This window comes from Heptranchias perlo, chromosome 10, assembly GCF_035084215.1.
Source record: "Heptranchias perlo isolate sHepPer1 chromosome 10, sHepPer1.hap1, whole genome shotgun sequence".
NCBI lineage: Eukaryota > Metazoa > Chordata > Chondrichthyes > Hexanchiformes > Hexanchidae > Heptranchias > Heptranchias perlo.
Genome location: NC_090334.1, coordinates 47,749,244 through 47,770,574, shown reverse-complemented (window position 1 = coordinate 47,770,574; position 21,331 = coordinate 47,749,244). Strand labels below are relative to the sequence as shown.

The 21,331-nt window shown below is 40.4% G+C and overlaps 1 protein-coding gene across 2 annotated transcripts in view; it reads right to left on the bottom strand.

Moving 5' to 3' along the window:
- Nucleotides 1–21,331, bottom strand: part of nin (ninein (GSK3B interacting protein)) — a 134,243-nt gene that overhangs the window by 103,462 nt on the left and 9,450 nt on the right. For both annotated transcript variants that reach the window (XM_067991638.1, XM_067991639.1), the window contains exons 2-3: nucleotides 18,982–19,188; nucleotides 1,212–1,305 (exon numbers count right to left, since the gene is read on the bottom strand). In XM_067991638.1, the coding sequence (XP_067847739.1) occupies nucleotides 1,212–1,305; nucleotides 18,982–19,164 (277 nt within the window). In that variant the 5' untranslated portion in view covers nucleotides 19,165–19,188. The remainder of the gene's footprint in view (nucleotides 1–1,211; nucleotides 1,306–18,981; nucleotides 19,189–21,331) is intronic.

Genomic DNA, 21,331 nt, shown 5'->3' with positions numbered 1-21,331 from the left:
TAAGAAATAAAGTACCTTATTTGTTTCTTTAAATAGCGTCCCGCCGGCTTTAATTGCCGGCGGGACTTCCGGGTTCGGGAACGCGTGTGCACCCAGATGCGTCTTTGAGTGACACGGAAGTCAGTGTGTTGGAGCCAGGTTCATTTCCTGCTCCTCATTTTCCCAATTTTCATAGTCTCCCTGCTCCCAACGTACCGGCACTTCCATTTTAAAATTGAGCCCGTGGAAAAGATACAGCCAAGATTCACAAATTTTATAGCTAGAAGGAGGTTACGAAGAAAGGCTTGAAAAATTAGGACTTTTCTCCCTGGAACAAACTAGGTTAAGGGGGACTTTACAGACATTCTCAAAATTAGAATGGCTTTGAAGGAGAAATAAAGAGATCGGTAACTGAGAGCTAGAGACTGAAAATTATCACTGGAAGGGGGAACTTAGAAGAGGGACATTAGGACATGTAATGCTTTACCATGAGTGGCTATTCAAGCAGTGCTTATAACATCATTTAAAATGGAATTGGATAAGTACTGAAAAGGCAGTAGATATCTCTAGCATTGACACAGGCACAATGGATCAAATGGTCTCCTTCTGTGCTGCAAATCGAATGATTCGGTAAGTCTAGATTTCTTGCCAGTTTGGTAGAATGTACATTTGCAATTACAAGCTGGATCAGATTGTGACTGGAGCACAGTAACACTGCTGCTCACTCCTATAGCTTGAGCACCAGTTCCCTCAGTCTTCAGCACAAACACCTGCTTATAGTGAAGGAGTCATCTATATTAACCAGAGACTCGTGTGTTATCAGGGTGTGATCATAAGTTATCCAAGTGCTATAGTGCAGGCTGAGAGTTCCTTCATACAAGCCAAGTGTAGACCCTGTGGCAACTATTTCAGAAAAATATACTTTGTTAAATTATGCCCTGGGGGTAAAAATCACTTGCTTGCACACAGAACAGGGATCATTGTCTGCCATTGCAGTATACAACTGAAAGGCTAATAGTCCCACAAAAAATGTATTCTGTTTTTGAGCTTTCTAATATCTGGCCTTGTGGGAGGTAACAGACTTTAAAAACTGCATTTAAATCAATCACTTGGGAGGTTTCAATCCATGATCACATTGCATATGAAAATCTATAAGCTTGGAACAGAGTGCATGTGTCTTACTAAGATGTACCTTATGACTCTAAAATTGTCGTCTCTTTTTTTCCACCTACCCAGTTCTTGATAACTGTCATCTCCTGAGAAATTCCCTTCAATGGTAGTTGACAAGATAAAGATTAATGCCTCTTTAAATTGTTCAAAATGTACCTGAAAAACATTATAGAAATGAAAGGTGTTAAAATGATGAATTAAAAAGGGAAAACAATTACAAATACTTATTAAGTATAGATCTGAGAATGCCACAAAAGTAGTGGGGTGCAGATTTGACACCTCCACACCCTACCCTACTTCTCGGATATTGAAGTTTATCATACAAAGTTATCTTCAAAGACAAGTGCACCACAGGTAGCATTTTGGCAGCACAGATGACATAGCACATATTCCTTTGGAGGCATCAAAGCCATCCACGTTGGGGGGTGGGGGGGGGTTGATGTCTATCTCCAGAGCCAATTGCCATCAGCAACGAGAGAAAATTGCTGCCATGGGGTTTTCTTAAGGAAGGAAGGTATCAAATGTTTTCACACTTTTAAACCCAAATTTAAAAGAGGGAGAAATAACCATGGCAACACTCACTTTTTTGCAAATGTTCTCAAAACTTTTGGGTTCTTCATCTAGGACAGCGTCTTCTGTTGGTCACTTTATGAGCAGATCTCTTAAGGTTTGAAAGCTAATAAATGGCACCACTTTGCAATAGGGGGCAACGCACATTTAAAAAAAAGTACTACCTGTACATTTAAGCCGGTCACAGTTAAAACAAATGTAAGGACTTGCACAACACCAGGTTATAGTCCAACAGTTTTATTTTAAATCACAAGCTTTCAGAGCTTTCCTCCTTCGTCAAGTGAGTGAAGGGATTCTAAAAACGCATAGCATATATAGTCAGAGAACAATGCCTGGGCAAAAATTTGGCAGATGGAATATAATGTGGGAAAATGTGAAGTCATCCACTTTGAGAGGAAAAATAAAAAAGCAAAATATTATTTGAATGGAGAAATACTGCAAAATGCTGCAGTACAGAGGGATCTGGGTGTCCTCGTACATGAAACACAAAAAGTCAACATACAGGTGCAGCAGGTAATCCGGGAGACAAAAGAATTTTGGCCTTTATTTCTAGGGAGATGGACAATAAAAGCAGGGAAGTCATGCTACAACTGTACAGGGTTGGTGAGACCACACTTGGAGTACTGCGTACAGTTCTGGTGCCCTTGTTTAAGGAAGGATATACTTGCACTAAGGCAGTTCAGAGAAAGTTCACCAGGTAGATTCCGGGTATGGAAGGGTTGTCTTATGAGGAAAGATTGAACAGGTTGGGTCTATACTCATTGGAGTTTAGGAGAATGAGAGGAGATCTTATTGAAACATACAAGATTCTGAGGGGACTCGATAGGGTAGATGCTGAGAGGATGTTACCCCTCATGGGGGAAATCTAAAACTAGGGGGCATAGTCTCAGAATTAGGGGTCGCCCGTTTAAGACGGAAATGAGGAGGAATTTCTTCTCCCAGAGGGTCGTGAATCTTTGGAATTCTTTACCCCAAAAAGCTGTGGAGGCTGAGTCATTGAATACATTCAAGGCTGAGTTAGACAAATTTTTGATCAGCAAGGGAGTCAAAGGATATGGGGAAAGGGCAGGAAAGTGGAGTTGAGGTAAAAATCAGATCAGCCATAATCTCATTAAATGGCAGAGCAGGCTCAAAGGGCTTAATGGCCTACTCCTCCTCCTATCTCTTATGGTCTTATTATATGAAATAGCCAGTAATTAAATGTTGATTGCTGCCTCATAGAAATCTGGATGCAAGTAACCAGGAAGGCTCAAGACTGCATTCACTCTAGATCATCTCTTTCTGGACAGAATGTGGTGTTGCTGTTAAAAAGACAGCGTTTTGGTTTCAAGTTAGGAAACAATGCTAATTTCTTAATGCTCTACTCCAGCACTTAAGGACTGGTGGAATAATCTAGTTAGCATTTGTTTGCAAAGACAACGTGCACTGAGAGTTTCATTCATTAATCCAGGTTAATGTGTATTGATCATCTTAAATGGTATTTCAGTGAAATAAATATTTTCTTTGAACATTCACTGCAATATGGAACAAATTACTACTCAGCTGTCAGTGAATCCAGACTGCAATGACAGATGTTTAACTTTCTAAATTTGATTTACAACAGTATGTGCTGAACAAGCTTACTACACAGCAAGAAGGAGTTGTAATGAAGTTACCGCTTGACAATGAACTGCTAAGGAAACGACCTTTGATCTTTCTCAGAGCAGTTACCCTCCACCACATGGTTGGGATGAAACCCTGGAAGAACCACCCTAGAAATCACTGCTGATTACTGTGCAAGAGTTATGCAAAGTTATTGCTAAATAAAATATAAATGCACCATACTGTGTTGAAGGTAAAATGTAAATTACATAGGCACACATGGAACCAATTTCCAACTAGTCTCAGAGAACCTAATATTATTTCAATTGCTGTATTTTCTTTTTAAAAAGTTAAAACCAACAATCAACTTTGCTAAAGAATAAAAATAGCTTGATACTAATAATTTGACCAGACACAGTAAACTTGCCATATTACTGTGGCAAGGGCAAGCTGATGCCCATTCACTGGCATTTAAGCTCCTTTAAAACGCAACACGTGCAGCTGGGTTACGGAGACAACAGGAACCCGACGAAGTAATGAATAAGCTGGAGTTTGTTCAGAATCACGTCAACTGTGTAAGATACTAAACATGCATTGAACCAGAAAGCTGTATCATCTTATGATGATTTATGGTATATGAATACAACCGTTCTGGTAATCGCTAGAATATTTTGGTTACTGAATAATCACCTGGTTCAGCTCCATGAGCTGTATTTGAAAAGAAAGAAAATCACTGGATCACTCTGTCATTAGACAAGGCTAGTTTACTTTCAGATCTGTAAATTGTGATTTCATTGGAGACACAATATTATATAACATCTCTGTATCATGCAATGAATACAACATCTTAGCTCCAATGTGCTGTATAATAGAGTATTAGGACTTCCTTAATGCATTTTAGCAGTTCAGTAAAGCATAGCCTAGGCTTTTAATCTAGGTTACAGACCGCTAACAAGGTCAACCAACAGGACACAACCCATGACATCAAATCACTGATCCAATCTTCTCAGAGACGGCAGCAGATGTTGCATGACCAAGGAAAAGAAAATACTTCAGCAGTACGCCCTGCCTTCCAAAAAGGGGTAAACACTCCTACTGTGTATTTTTGTTTTAATGAAAAGGAATATCTATTGTTGGGCAAAATCAGACAATCTCCTGGGCTTTGCAGTGTGTAATTCTGTGTATTCACTACGTAATGTATTCACTCAGTGGCTGGATCACCAAAACGTGGGTCTGAAACACGAGCAGCTGCACAGTGACAGATGGCTCCTACTTCAACAGGAAGCAATTTCACTAACAACATTTCTAAATAAACTCAACAAGATTACTCCATAGGCCAGAGAGGGACTGGTTGAGTAGAGTCATGCAGAAATTTAGCAAAACAGGATTTTTCGGTCCTATTTGAGAACAGCTACAGGAGTTTGAGCTAACAATTTTTGCACAGAGTAAATTTTACTCCTAGTAAAAAATATCAAAGTATAGCTTCACAAATTACTCAGTGGCTAAATGCACCACGATTGCCGATCTCAGTTGAAGGAACTGTGGGGTGCTACACTAGCCTCAGCACCCCAGACAAGGGAGGGAAAAGTCATACAAGGGTTCCTGCTCCTGACTGCTAGCCAGTGACTGACTGCAAAATGCATCTATACACAGACAAGAATAAAGTGTGATATGCAATCCCATAGTCAAATAGCTCACACATGAAGAACTGACAGTTTACTGAAATACCAAAGGGCTGCCAGAATATATGGAACCACACCTAGCATGAAGATTAGCACCTTCAGGAGTGTCTAATAGAAAAGGGAAGAAAATTGGGAATTTACATCAAGAAACTACAGAAAAAAAGCTCAGTTTAAATTAAGTGAATTTACTATTGAATAGTTTTTGGCTTTATTAGCCTTATTCTAAATATAAACTTTAAGGGGTTGTGTAAACATAAACTGTAGCACATTATTCCTATATCTGTTATGCTACCCTGAAAAAAAAGAGTAAAAAGGCACTTTCACCAGGGATACGATCCGATCTATATGAATAAAACAATAGATTTAAGGAACAGCCAAGCCTTTTTCGAATAATACCACTTCCACCTGGCTTCTTATTCCCTTTTTGTTATTCTCCTTTCCAGCAAGCCAGCTGTTAATGGGGGTTGGGATTGTATTTTTATGTCTGTGGGAGCAGCTGCCCCCTCTGATAAATCACAATTGTGCCAATGATAGTGGACCACCTTGTAATCTGCACAAAAGGTTCAAACAGAATTTATCAGACTGCCCTTTCTTCAAAAAATAATTTAGTAATCCAGCAATATTTCGACTCTGAGTGAGGATAAATCTATGTTTTTGTTTTTTAAATAAAATGTCTATGCTGAATCTGTTCGAATAGCCATTCAGTTCTTCATTCTCCAAATAAAATAAGGGAATGAATTTAGATTTTCTGATTAGTGTTAGAAGCCTCAGGTTGGCTAAAAATTAAGAAGTCCATATTTGGTGCATTCAGTAATCAACTCATACACAAAATATTTACAGGAACAGAGACAATATCAAATAAATAATACTGGGAACGAGAGTTCACTAGGCTACTCTACTCAATTTGTAAAGGGTAAAATTAAATTCACAGGAAGCAGTGCTCTGCAGGGGTAGAAATCTATTACACTGGGGTCTTGCGGCAGGCTTCATGAAGCTAGGGATAACCCACAGAAAATCAGTAAAGAACACAACCAAGTCAGAAGGACCATGTGGCTATCAGTGATTTACTACACAATCCATCTCTTACTTTCCCATCTCCCACTATATATTTATTTTCTATACAGTAATCTGACAAGTAACACCAACATCCACTAAGCATTTACTGCAATTCTAGTTTACGACTGCCCTCGATTTGTATACAACACTGAAATGTCATTCACATTTATCACAGCTAATATCCAATTCTATTCACACCAACATTTTGCAATTACAGAGAGACAGTGCTATCAATCTTGTGCTTCACTTAAAACAAGTGGATTCATACAATTACATTTTAACAGAAGAAAATAGATTGGTATAAGATCTCCTTAGATCAGAAAAGGATGTTCATGTTAGTGCACATTGAGTGAGTTCTCCCTGAAGCAAATAGCAGATGCAAAATGGAAGGAGGGAGATAAGGAAGATGTCATTATGTTCAACATATTTGCAAAGAAAAACTTAATTAATTTCTGCTGTTGATACAGTACCATTGAGAGTTTTAATGTTAAGCAAGTAAGACTCACTATAATGGGAGCAAGGTTCACTTTAAGGATTTCAGTCATTTGTACCTCCATCATATTTAAGGTGCTTTAACATTTGCTAAGAACTCCTGGGGGAAATGGTGATCACAACAACAATAACAAACAACAACAACAACTTGCATTTATATGGCGCCTTTAACCTAGTAAAACATCCAGTGAGACTCATTACCCTGTGGCCTTTTGTCCCTTTGTTTGTTTTATGCAGTTCCTCTGCTCCTGTCGGAAGCTGAGCTGCAATTCTCACTGCTGAAAGTGTGGGAATCTGGTTTCACACATTTACTTTTAAACAGAGAATCAACTGCAACTCACAAGGCCCAGGAAAATCTTTACACTTGCAGCTGATGGCAGGAAAACCACACATTTGCAAACAGCTACACTTTTATTAACAAAAACCTAAAAATGCATTTAGATGCCAGCGTGAAACCCAGTACCATGGGTCAATCTAAATTAGATTAATTTACTAGTTTAAGGCTGGTCAGGCTCGCAGTGTTTTTACATGTAGCAGTACAGCCAATCTTCCTCCATCAATTGTACTCAATGATATAAACAAGCCTGGATCCTTTATTGTGATGGCATCATAAGCTATGAGAAATGGGCCTCATGCAGCCAACTGCAACCCAAAAGTAAACTTGTCAGGACTCAATAAGGCTGGTGGGTGTTCCTGGCCACTGACCTGAGCAAATCCTAGCAATCAGGGTACAGTCATGCAAAATCCATGCAGACAGTTATGAGGCTGTGGAATTCACTTCCAGGTTTAGTGGCTAAGGCAGAGACTATGTCAACATTCAAGATTAGATTGCATAGGTGGATGAAGGAAATGGAGTTGAAGGGATATGGAGACATGGTGGGTAAATGTGATTAAAACTATTTGCTCGTGTAGACGGTAAATGCTGACATGGACTGGTTGGGCCAAATAGCCTGTATCCGTGTTCTAACTTCTATATATTTCTAGGAGCCATTGCTACTAATACAGATCCTGGTGCAATTTAACAGTAGGGGAAATGGGTGGCACAGTGTACTCGAAACAGGCCTTTCGACTTTAGGACCTGTATTCAAAGCCAGGCCAGACTGATGAGATAAAAATCTTCTGAGTGTAATGGTACTACATGAAATGAGGCTGGGCAACCTTAATCCAGTTGCTAGTGGGCATCAGCCCTACAGCACAAAGCTGTCTCTAATTCGGCACTAACTGCAATCTCACACAGAGGCCACAGGATGACTAGTGTGGGAAACTGAAAGATAACGACACACTGGTGCAACAGGTGGGGGGGGGTTGATATTCTGGGGCTGGGGCTGGGGCTGAGGTATGTTGTTGGGGTAGAAGAGGGTGCTTTACTCTGCATTTGGCCATGCTATACCTGACCTGGAAGGTCCCTAAAATGGGAAGCGATCCATTCACGAACACTAAAATCCTTCATCTTGGTAAGCGCAAAAAACTTGAGTTACAGGTCTACAGTTTTGCTGTCAAGATAAGGGGTTGGTTTTAGCACTGTAAATGCATGGGGCCAACAAACAAATGTCACTCTCCCGCAACTCAAACTACAGACATGCCAAATATAAAAGTATCTTTTAAAGATTCTCTGTTTGCGTCCAAATTCGAGAGTGCCAGCAGTGCCACAAGTGCAGTTTATTTAAAGTATGTACCAACTATTACAATCGAATATACAATAGAAATAGATGAGTGAACAATCATTACATCTACTTTGGTACTGAGTTAGAGGGAATAATGGGAGGTAATCTAAAGTCCCACAACTCTTTAGTTTAGAGAGGGATGCCTATACGGCTGCAAGAGGCACAAGGCTTTGAGATGTAAACAAGGGGCCTCATACTCTCAAAGGGAAAAATGAATTGATTAATACTCAATGAAGAACTAGTAGTGTGCTAGAAAAGCATCATTTCATGAAAAGGAAACGTGTACTTTCTTGAGAAAATTAGCATCTTTTAGCTTCTATGGAGATTACCCTGGAGTAACATCAATGCGCAGCAAACATGACATTTTACTGCAGGCTAAAAGGACAAAAAAAAACAGGAACAGGACACAGTAATGGATCAGAAACAGGATGCAGTGATCAGTGACAATAACGACATTTCATAACTTGGTCTTTTGCCATGGTGTCGCACTTTTCTCTAGTACCATATTAACTCCGATTTTTAAGTGTTCTCAATACTTCCGTACAAAAAACAAAGCGGTCAATTTTAACAGGTTTCGGACCGGCGGGGTGGGCGAGTGTTAAACATACTTGCTGGCCTAAGTTTCAGGCCCGGGTTATTTTTAAGTCCCGGGCCTCATTTAAATGTTGTTGGTCCAATTTCTGCCCAGAATGGGCTGAAAGAGGCGCAAAGCAGCTGTGGACAGGAAAAGATTAGTTTGGTTAATGAGGTGCCACGATAACGTTTGGTTAATCAGTTGCCACAAATCAGTTAGATTAATTAGCTTGCAGATAAGTAGAGGGGAGGGGGTGTTGGGAGGGTCTCGTGGGGTCAGGGGGAGTCTGGGGCAGGGGAGGCCACAACTTTTCTTGTGGGGCCTGGAAGAGCTCCCTTGCTTTATACTTACCTCGGGAGGGCCTCTTCATCCTTCCCACCAGCTGCCGACCTACTTCAGCCTGGCAGGAAAGTCACAGGTGGCTTCCCTGCTCAGGCCCCAGTTAAAATGCAATTGGAATCTTATTGATGTAATCGGACCCCTACATGCATATAGTCATGTGGCTCCCGTCTGCTTCAGGCAGGCACCTCAACCACCTGCAGAATCCTGCAGGTTCAAATTGGAAATGGCGCAAAAGGGTTGAGTTCAGAGCGGTAAGTAACCTGCTCATTTCTAACTGCCCACCCACTCGGTTTCCACTGGGCACATAGGCTTAAAATTGACTCCAAAGTCTCCATTGGTGAGGTTTCATAACATGGCACAATACTACTGATGGACAATATTAATCCCTTTAGCAGCATTGATTTATGTGCATTGCAGCTTTGACTCAAATGCCTTTGGGAGAGCATTAACCTATATTTAGGTTTGCATGGCATTATTGATTCTATGAAAAATCAATAAAGAGTAAATACACAAAGTATATTTACTTATTTAGAATGTCACCATTGGTGCTTTTTTTCCCTGTTTAACTGTAAATGAATCATACTGGAAGTTAGCGAATCTCAGTTGGAACACTACGATTTGCCATGGTGTCAGCTTGACTAGATGGTAGCACTCACACCTGGGTCAGAAGGTTGTGGATTCAAGCCTCATTCCAGGATTTGGGCACATAATCTAGGCTGACACTTCAGTGCTTATACTAAGGGAATGCTTTATTGCTGAATATGTTGTTTTTCAGATGAAACATTAAACTAAGGTATCGCTGTCAGTTCAAGATCCCCAGGCTGTGCTGAGTCAACTGAACTGAGGCATCAGTTTGTAGTGAGACGGCTACATCTGGCCTTAGAAGGGGGAAAAGTGCACTACTAATCACTATCAAGCAATCCTGCTGAAATGATGGATTCCATAGATGAACAGCCCAAAAGCACTCAATGTCAAGGCTGACATGTCAAGAATAGCCAGTTGGGCAACGTACCAGAGGGTGACCATCACTCACCGAGCCAAACACCAATGAAGAGGAGAGGAAAAGGAGGAAGAAAAAAGTACCAAGACAAAAATGCACTTCAAGATGAATTTTTTAGTTATGCATGAGTCCAAATAAAATCACCCACAATCCTAATATTTAGAAAAGGTTGCCACCTGAAACAATAGGTGTAGATACATTCACCAGCAGGTCATAATATCCAGAGCTAATTCGCTGATATTGACAGCTACCTATAAAATTTATCCACCTTTGCCCAGATATGTCCTAAGCTACTACCTCCTTTATCTGGTTGTGTCTTTCCTTTTGAAAGTGCAAAATTATATATGAGTCACTTGGAAGGATCTAAAATCTTCTTTCTTTTAATGGGGTTATTTATTCATTTCACATTCCAGGAAACAATGTTCAATTTATTTTCTAGCTATCCTCAAGGAATAACACACTAGTGTGTCCCAGTAAACTGAAGAAATCTCCTGCTAATCAATCAGCTGTTAAAAGATTTTCTTTTCTCTCTTTGCCATTTCAACACAAGCCTCCAGTTTCTCAATATTAGCTCCTCACCCTCGACCAGTATTCATCAGAATCAACTCTTTCTATGACATTGGGAATCACCCCCTTCCTGGGGGCTTGAGACAATAATCACTTCAACCAAGTGGATTTCTCTGCCTCCTAGCTTGTTTTGCAGAATTCAGTTAGCACCAAAAATAAACTCAGGCAATTGATTATAGATAGGTCCCAAAACTGCTACATGGAGGATCTGAATGCTGCACTGTTCTTTCATTTCTGAATCTTGCCCAACATCCTGTATCTGACTGCTGTAAACACAAAACAGTTTTGAGAACAAAAATGCCAGCAATTCACCACAAACAGCAGTGTCATTCAGAGAAGTGATAAGGATGGTTGGTGTCGGAAATGGCAAGCACATTTTTGTTGATGGAGGTGCAACAAGTTATTGGGGCTGAATAAAGGGAGCTTTACTCTGCATCATTTGAAGCTAAACATCAAAAAGTATTCAATTCCCCAGCTCTGAGATCCCTCATCTTGAGCGCAAAAATTCAGCAAAATAAAAAGTTTGAAGAGCAGCTGCACCACACCGAATGCATTTCTGTTTTCTGCTTATTCAGGTAAACTAAACTTTATGACAGATGTCGGCCTAGGTTCAGTGGTCACGCTCTCGCCTCAGAGTCAGAAGGTTGAGAGTTCAAGCCCCATTCCAGATAGTTAAGCACATAATCTAGGCTGACACTTCAGTGCATTACTGAAGGATTGTTGGACTGTCGGAGGTGCTGTCTTTCGGATGAGACGTAAACAGAGACGCGTGCCCTCTCAGGTGAACATAAAAGATCCCATGGCATTAGAAGAAGAGCAGGCGAGTTCTACCGGTGTCCTGGCCAATATTTATCCCTCAACCAAAATCCCTAATAACATCTGGTCTTTTATCTCATTGCTGTTTGAGGGATCTTGCTGTGCACAAATTGGCTGCCACGTTTCCCTACATCACAACAGTGACTACATTTCAATAGTACTTTGTTGGCTGTGCAGCACTTTGCGACGTCGTGAAGGACACTACATTAATGCAAGTACTTTCTTTCTTTGCAGTTCGCTAATTTCCAGGATGACAAAGTAGTCCTTCCATTTCTCTTGCTAACAGGAAAAAGAAAAAAGGGTAGCACTATCTGGTGCAATATTAAGCTAAACTGCCCAAGAAGTGGCCAGGTTTAATCCTTAGTCTCTGTTTAATCAATTGATCTCAGGTTGGTCAATAGTAATTGGCTTCAGTGTCTTTGGCTATAGAGGGTGAAAAAAATTAGCCAGGTTTTCCGCTCATGATCACAGCGCTTCAGCAACCCATGTTGGAAGTGCACTAGTATGGACAGTGGGATTGGCCATGATATCCTCACAGACATAAAGTCTGCCATTAGGAACATGCTCGACACCATCCAGAACAAAGCAGCCCGCTTAATTGGCACCCCATCCACCACCCTAAACATTCACTCCCATCACCACCGGCGCACCGTGGCTGCAGTGTGTACCATCCACAGGATGCACTGCAGCAATTTGCCAAGGCTTCTTCGACAGCACCTCCCAAAAACCTGCGACCTCTACCACCTAGAAGGACGAGGGCAGCAGGCACATGGGAACAACACCACCTGCACGTTCCCCTCCAAGTCACACACCATCCCGACTTGGAAATATATCGCCGTTCCTTCGTCATCGCTGGGTCAAAATTCTGGAACTCCCTACCTAACTGCACTGTGGGAGAACCTTCACCACACAGATTGTAGCGGTTCATGAAGGCGGCTCACCACCACCTTCTCAAGGGCAATTAGGGATGGGCAATAAATGCTGACCTCGCCAGCGACGCCCACATCCTATGAATGAACTAAAAAACATAGGAATTGTTAAACAAAAAAAGATCAAGGTCTATCTAGTTCACCTCCACTATCCTGATACTCTCATGATACAACAATAATGGAGTTGTTGACTAATCATGACAATTAATCTACAAGAGACCCAGATCTGAGGCGAGGAAAACCCCCAACAGTGGGAAGGCTTGAGAACCATAGGTCCAAAGTCGCCTATGTGTCCCAGGCATGCTACGTGTACCATATGTCATGTCTCAGATGACTCATATTACTAACTGTTTAGGCTCGCATATGAAGGATGGCCACTTGGATGATACTGGAGAGCTGCCGGCACCTGTAGGATGTGCCCCAGCACGAATCAACACTTTCAGGAAGGAAGAAGAAACAAGTTCTTAGCTTTACCAAAAAGAAAGCAAATAAATAATATACAATGTCTTCAAACTCTGTTGTACAATAAAATAATGTACAAATTCTGAAAACTATAAAAAGGTTTTCCAGTTCTTAAAGTGTTAACTCTGCACTGAGCCCCTGTGTTGGTACAGTTCCAGCATCTGTAGCTATGCATAACCACCAAGTCAATACATAACTTAGCATTAATGTAAGATTTCAATCTGTTATCATTCAGTAAACACAAAAGAGTTTATGTTTCGCGGAAAAGGCTGAACAATGATAGTTTTTAGCCACTGCAGGTTCAGTATCCCTTTAACTAATAATGGAATAACAAACAGAGGAGTGACAACTGAAAGCAACCTTTATGCCAAAGTTACATCTGGTGAAGGTAAATCTTTGTTTACTATAGTATCTAGTGAGATCTCCAGAGTGACGAGTGGCTTGGCAAAACTGATCCATGCACTGAATCACAGATTCATGCCATTCTTTCCACATGTACCCTTGGAGTCTCAACTGTTTATTGTACAAGGGTGATCAGGACCTTTAAATGGTCATTTCACATTTGACAGTTTGACCACTGTTTTTTTAAAATTTACCTTTTTGTACTAAAACAAATAAACCACAAAGGCAGACAAAATTAAAGATAGTTCAAAATTAACTTTTTATCTTTCAAGGTGTATGATTAGTTAACAAGGAAAGCAGTGACTTCAATTAAATATTTATATTGATTAGTAAATAAATAATTATAAAATAAACATGAGGAAAGGAATGAAAACACAAAAAGACTATCAAAAAGAGTCTCTGGGAGCAGCTCAAGTGATGACAGGAACGTAATTGGTTAGAATCTCCCAGCTTTTACGTGTATGGTTTTTTGGTTCCCACTTATATTGTTGTGCTACATCCTAATCTTCTATCAGTTAGCTCCACCATTTCTATGCACTCTCAGCTGTGATGGTGAGACAGTCCTGCCTGCAGGTACCTGTATTGACAGAATCAATGTCCTTCTCTCTCAACCTTTCAGGAAACATACACAAATATGGTATAGGATTCCCATCATCGCCCAAATCCCACTCTCCTCTGAGCAATCCTAAGGACCATCAACAGTTGAGATTGGGGTTCAATTTCACACTCAGGATAACTATTGGCCCACCTCACCACCTAGGCTCGAGGGATGTTTGTCAATGGAAACCCAACAAGAATTAGCATCATCAGGAGAGGGGAGGAGAACATCAAGCATGTAACCTAAAAAGGCTATCTGCCTGATCAAACATATTCCTTCCACAGGCCATGTATATGCCACTCTATCAGGGATTCTACATAAAATAGTTTTTAGCCTTTGAGCAAAGTTTCTACCTTCCTCCCAAACATGCATGAAGCAAAATTCCAGTGCGCTCATCTACATCGAGTCTACAGCACAGAAATAGGCCATTTGGCCCAATTGGTCTGTGCTGGCGTTTATGCTCCACATGAGCCTCCTCATGTACTTCATCTAACCCTATCAGCAGACCCTTCTATTCCTTTCTCCCTCATGTGTTTATCTAGCTGCCCCTTAAATGCATCTATGCTATTTGTATCAACTACTCCTTGTGGTAGCATTTTCCACATTCTTACCACTCCTTGGGTAAAGAAGTTTCTCCTGAATTCCCTAATGGATTTATTAGTGACTATCTTATATTGATGACCTCTAGTTTTGGACTCCCCCACAAGTGGAAACATTTTCCCTACACCTACTCTATCAAACGCTTTCATTATCCTAAAGATTTAACGTTGCAGTTCCATATTATATATTGTAGTATTTATCCAATTCCCTTTTGAAAATTACTAATGAATCTGCCTCCACCACCTTTTCAGGCAGTGCATACCGGATCATTACAATTCGCTGTGTAAAAAAAAAGTTTCCTCATGTCGCCTCTGGTTCTTTTGCCAATCACCTTAAATCTGTGTCCTCTGGTTACCGACCCTTCTACCACTGGAAACAGTTTCTCCTTATTTGCTCTATCAATCCTTAATGATGTTGAACACCTCTATCAAATCTCCTTTAAACCTTCTCTTCTCTAAGGAGAACAACCCCAGCTTCTTCAGTCTCTCCACATAACTCTCCTCACCCCTGGTACCATTCTAGTAAATCTCTTCTGCACTCTCTCTAAGGCCTTGACATCCTTCCTAAAGTGTAGTGCCCAGAATTGAACACAATACTCCAGCTGAGGTCTAACCATTGTTTTATAAAGGTTTAGCATAACTTCCTTGCTTTTGTGCTCTATGGGCATGATGTTAGCATGGAGAACGGAGTGGGTGGGTAGACTATTGTGTGGGAAATCTGGAAGTCAAGTGAGCGTGCTGGAATCTGTAATCGCAACTCAATTAAAGGCAACTGATTTCACTTCCGCGCGACAGCCAGCTGGATTTAAAGTACGTAATTTTTTGTGGATTCTGAAACTCAAATGAATTTACCTTACCTGCACAGGTTTCCCATGACTTCTGAAACTCGCCAGTGAAATGGAGGCAAGATTCATGCAGAAATTGATTTGGCCCTTTAAACCGGTGATTGACTCATCAAGAATTCTCAGGCATTGCAGCTAGTCTCTGAGTCAAACATTTGGCTGAGAGTTGTTTTTGTTGGGTCTCTATTCACTCTTCCAGCCATCACTCAATTAAATTAAATAAACTGAAAATAATCAATTGTTTACATCCTGAATGAAATGTTGAGCATGTGTACAAGCTTATATTTTTAAGAATGATGACAACATCTGAAATATTGGAATATTCTGCAGTCAAGTTACTTGAAAGAATAACATTTTATAAGAACTTGGCTGTTTTGCTAATAAAAATGATAGAACTCCAAATGTGTTTTCAATTCTCATCCATTATTTGCCTTTGTGTGGTTCATCTTTTCCTTTCTTTTTCTGGCTTTCTCTCTCTCCAACTTTGGCAATAGGCTTTCCATAGATATTTATTACAAACTGCGACAATTATTTGGATTGTTTCTTCCCACCCCACTTCCAGTAAATACTTCATCCATTTCTCTAATTTTCTCCTTCTCTGTCATATCTGCACTAATAAATCTATTTTCCACACCAGAGTTCCTGAAGGTCCTTTTTCCTCAGCTGAGTCTTCCCTCTGCAGTGGTTGACAGGCCCTTTGATTGAATCCACCACATTTCCAATATGCAGCGGAATATAACTGCCAGGGACATCTATTTGGTTTTCATCTTTTAATGCTAGTGCTGGTGCTGTTAGGAAGTTCAAACATCCTGCAACCACACATTGTCGAAGCTCACACGTAAAGACTAGACCGAGGTGCCAGAAGATGATAGAGTGCTCATGTAACTGAACCCAGCAGGACTCAATAGCTTCATGATAGTTGAGAAAAAAGCTTCAACAAATTTGTTATTGAATAAACACAAATGTTACCACACACAAATGTCAAAAGCAGGCCTGCTGTTTTCAGTACAAATCAAAGTAAAAGAACATTTCCCTACAGAGTATTTCTCTCACCATCTGTTACAACATATAAACTCTGCAGAGAATTTATTGCAAGAATATTTGCAGTGGATGAAACTCACTACAAACACAAATCTGCAGCCCAAATCATAAATTGAGCTAGAAGAAAAAATTATAACAAAACACTTCTAAATTTGGGGGGTTGGGGGGAAAGAATAAGCTTGTTTGGCATCATAGATCATGATAGAAGAGCATTTCAAATTATGCTGTATAATTACTTTGAAATTTCACACAATAAAAGCATTCTATAGCAACTAGTAATGCAGTTTAAATTCACAACTATTTTTACTGGGGCACATACATTTTGACTGCCTGCAACTCTCTTTTTCTCGAGTAGGTCTGCCACTTGTTCATGACATTTTCATCTAGTCAACCCAGCACAGGTTCCAAGGCTCCACCTCCCAACAATGCACCCATTAATTGCGCACTGGATTTTGCTATTTCTCAATCAAGCAAACAGGGAATGGAGCCTAACATCTGATAGGAGTATTCCTCTCACTATCTGTTGTTGCCAAGTTTCTGGAGGATTTTTTTCCCCTGTATATTTTGAACAGCAATAAATTCCATTTAACATCTACTGAAATCTACACATTTCTTTTTGCAGAATAAGTGCAAAACATGAGATGGTACAGCAAACTGCCATGTACGAAATCCTGTAGATGCTGCAGTGACAGATATTCATCCAACTCTCAGACAGAAACAGTTTGCTTGTAAAAGGTCTTTAGAAATTAGTTTCCTATTGGCACATCCAAGGATAGCTTAAGTCAAGGTCACCTATGGAAAGTTTAACATGTGAGAGCTTCTTTCAGTAATTTGTGGTAACAATCAACATTTTTTTTGACAATATATACAGTCCTCTTTCTGATCAAGGCCCCATTCTACTGTTTGTTACTATTTATCATGAAATGCAACCAGTTCAACACTATGTAAAACTGCAACATACGTGCACAACACAGCTTTACAACAAATGTCTTGTCCAAGTTCAACTGACAGTACTGACTAACTGACTGTACTGACTAACTGACTTCAGGCTGCCTTGCCAGTCTGTAACTACATGAATCAATCATCTTCCCCTTACTGGACTATTGGACTAGATAAACAATGGGCTATTTGACACCTCATTTATATTGATAAAATCAATGCCATAGCCAAGCCAATATCTCTAATGCTGACCTCCAACAAATGTAAACATGGCATATTAAGTGTTCTGAACTGACTTTCCTCTATTTCCTTCCCTTCTCTGCAAAGTACCAGTCTTGGCTTCTCCCCTCATCCCAACAAAGCATTGCATCTGGATTCTCCCTTTTCTTTCTACCAGCCCCTCCCCAAAATATTGCTTCAGAGCTCCTATCTCTGGTTGCTGCTGCTCAAGTGATTCCTACCACTGCAGAACGTGGTCCACACTGATTTTCATCCACAAGCATGGGCACATATACAATGCCTCAAAATACAAAAAGGTTGACATGTATGACGGAGTATATAAACTTCCCCAACTGGGAGATGTAAGAAGGTACATAAATGTGAGGAGATAAAGCCTTTTTCAGTAGTGACTATTTGTTTCTTTTAAAATAAAAAGGAAAATGCCCTATTTTTGTACCTCACCGAGACTTTTAAATTTGCAACTTTTCTCCCCTCCTCCAATATTTATCCCCTTTATCCCTCCTCTGCTGATGGTAGTGTCCTATAGGACAGTTACATGTCCCCTGCAATATCCTACCCTGCTCCTTGCATATGTCTGGACAGAGTATCAACAGACTATTTGACTATGGGGTCATCACAACCAAGCCACACACATACACACACACACACACACACACTTACTTGAAAGGAATCAGAAGAGGGAACCCTTTACTGATTTTTCCCTTCCTTATCTCAGCGATATTGAAATGAACTACAATTCCAACTGCTGCCCCAGCTGAAATCATAGCACAGACCAGGGAACAAATCCAACACCTCCCATGTCAGTATGGCTTAGTACATTTATCCACTGAGTCATCTAGTAAGCAACTTCCATCTTCTTTGCATATATAGAGACAAGTCAGACCTGTTCCCACCAACTTTGCTCCAATTTTTTGCTTCGACACATCCAGGGAAGAAATTGGAGCTCAATGATTGAACACCTGTACTGAAGCTTCCTATATGTTAACCTCAATCTAAATCTAACGAAAAATGGATGTATAACTAGGAAGACAAATGTATAAGCCCTTGCTCCTGGCAGGAAACTGTTCATTAACAAGGGAGCCGAGTGGGAGCAATCACAATACTACTGCAATCATTTTCCAGACCATGTTCTGCCCATTTATCGGCCAGCCAGCCACCTCCAGCATATTGTGTTAAGGCCTTCAGTAAATGTGTTACATTAATGAAAGATAAATATATTTTAAACACCACAAGCAAAAGAAGGAATAATGAAAAAACAAAGAAGGTTAAGCAACCTTAAAGTATTTCAGAGGGATCATTCCATCAGACAAGAAATGGTAAGAAAATAAATTATGACTTTGGTGTAAATGGATTGATGTCATAATCTAATCAACACGATTACAGTAATTGCTTAAAATCGCAATGGTTATAACTCCACAAACCAAAGGTGTCCTTACCCTGCCGGTGAGGTTTCCCTGAAGGAGAGTCTGTAGCAGCACGGGAGCTACCTCTTGTAACTGTAGCATATGACAGAGATCAGTCAGCTCCTCTCGGCCCAGTGACCCAGTGCCTATGGTGTCAAAGCTGTCAAACACCTCTTTCAGCCGTGCCTCATACTTATCTTGCTCGGCTTCATCCATCCCATAGCACACCACGATCGCTACCTGTTGAGAAATGAAACAAAACCTTCAACATCTTTCTGGAACATTTCCATCAAAAAGGTTTTCCTTTTCCTCTCTCCCAAAAAGGAACAGTCAGTACTCATGTACAAGGAGTCATATCATTTTCACTTGGCATCAGCAAGGTTGAAGAATTGCTGTACTCCGCACATGCACCAAAAGACAATTGAATTCAATGTTACAGTTCCATTGCATCCCTGATAAAGTCAATATTTCAGATTCTTAGTATCAGCCAACTGACAAGATATAGTAGCAGCAATAACTTGATCTCACAGTAGGTCTAGCATGCAGCAAGTGAAGTCAAAGCTTTGACAACAGAATTTTTTTTAAAATGCAGATACACTATAATAAAGCAAACATTTCCTTTAAAATAACCAAAAAAGGGAAATTAAAACTCTCTGCACCTCAGAATGGTCATTTTCCACCCCTCACAACCTCCTCACAGCCAGAATCTAAACAAAAAAAACACAGCTTTTTATGTTTAGTCTTAAAAAGCAGCACATCTTAGTGACACATCACAACCCCTTTACACAGCAGCCACTGATTCACAATTTTTTTTTTGAGAATCATCAGCTGTGGCCCTGTAAACTTAATTACGTTGCTCTGCAGATTTCATTGTTTCACTGCTGATATATTTAAAGGTCTGCCAACCAATAACAGCCAAGTTGCCCAGAACCATGGTACGTGCTAAAAAAATACTGCAGCAGCTAGGCTGACTATGCTCTTCAGGGGATGTGCTGCTTTCAATTGATATATTAAAATTTACAGCAAATTACATTTCAAAAGATATAACATAGATGATCCTGCAGTTACTAAACTTGCAATTTCTTAAGAGTGACTTTCTTTCTGTAGACTTTCTGCGGCTGCTGCATAAAGGCACTGGCTTTCTGGAAATATTTCTGCTGTGAATCTCAGCATGAGGCTTGTTCAGCTGCAGGTAAATGTGCCATTAATCACAATACAAAAAGCTTGTTGGCATCAGCTGGATGCAAACTCACTCCCCACCTGCTGTGTTGATAGGAGAACACACTTAACAGTCATGACTGCATTTATTAATGTCAGCAAGGCTTGTTGAGGTTTCCAAATGACACCAGCTGCAATGTAATATGGAGCTGGAGATAACACAAAAGAGACTGAACACTCTTCTGACTATTACTTCAGGAGGTTACGTGACTTAAAGTAAGCTCCTTTACTTACAACATATAAAGATAATAAGCTTCCATGCATAATATCACCTCTGTTACTAATTCCCAAGTGTATCAAAGAAAGTTACAGCGCAGAAGGAGGCCCGTCGGTCCATCATGTCCTTGCCGGCCGAAAAAGAGCCATCCAGCTTAATCCCACTTTCCAGCACTTGGTCCGTAGCCCTGTAGGTTACGGTGCTTCAAGTGCTCAGTGTAGATGTCTGATATATAATCAGCCAATTAACTAGAACATTACATGACGCTTACAAACATGCCCTGTAAAGAGCCTTAAAAGGAGCTTTTAGGAGAGCATTTGGTACACATTCAAATGGGGAAAAAAATCAAAGACAAAAATGGAAATGTTATTGTCCCACACCAACGTGGTTGAATCATAACTGTCCTCTGAAATGGCCTAGCAAGCCACTCTGTTGTATGAAACCACTACAGTGGTCCAAAAATAAAGCCCACCACAACCATTTCAGAGTAACGAAGCATGGGCAATAAATGCGGCCTTGTCAGAGATGCCCATAGCCAGAGAATGAAAATAAAATGGAAATTCATAATTTGTGGATAACTTTTTCTTTTTTTCCAGTATTAAGAAAATGAATGTGTATATATGCGAGAATGAGAATAAGCTCTCCTGATGTCTCAACAAGTTTATCCAGGGACTAGCTGAGCCGCAGAGCAGAAAGGATCCAGGTTTGATCCTCAGTCTGTGCCCCCTCAGCTGGGGTAGCAGTAGGGATGCTCACATTGGTTTAGTGCCTGTTGACAAGGAGAGAGCCATCTGGGGTTACCACTCCTAGATGCTTTCCAGCGATCCCTGCTGGAAGTGTGAAATGTGGGATGATAGTGGTTTCAAACATTCTGGAAACTGATCCCAAATAAAACACAAAATTGTGAAGGGGCCCAAGTGAAACGAGATGGGCTGGAGTAGCAGTGTT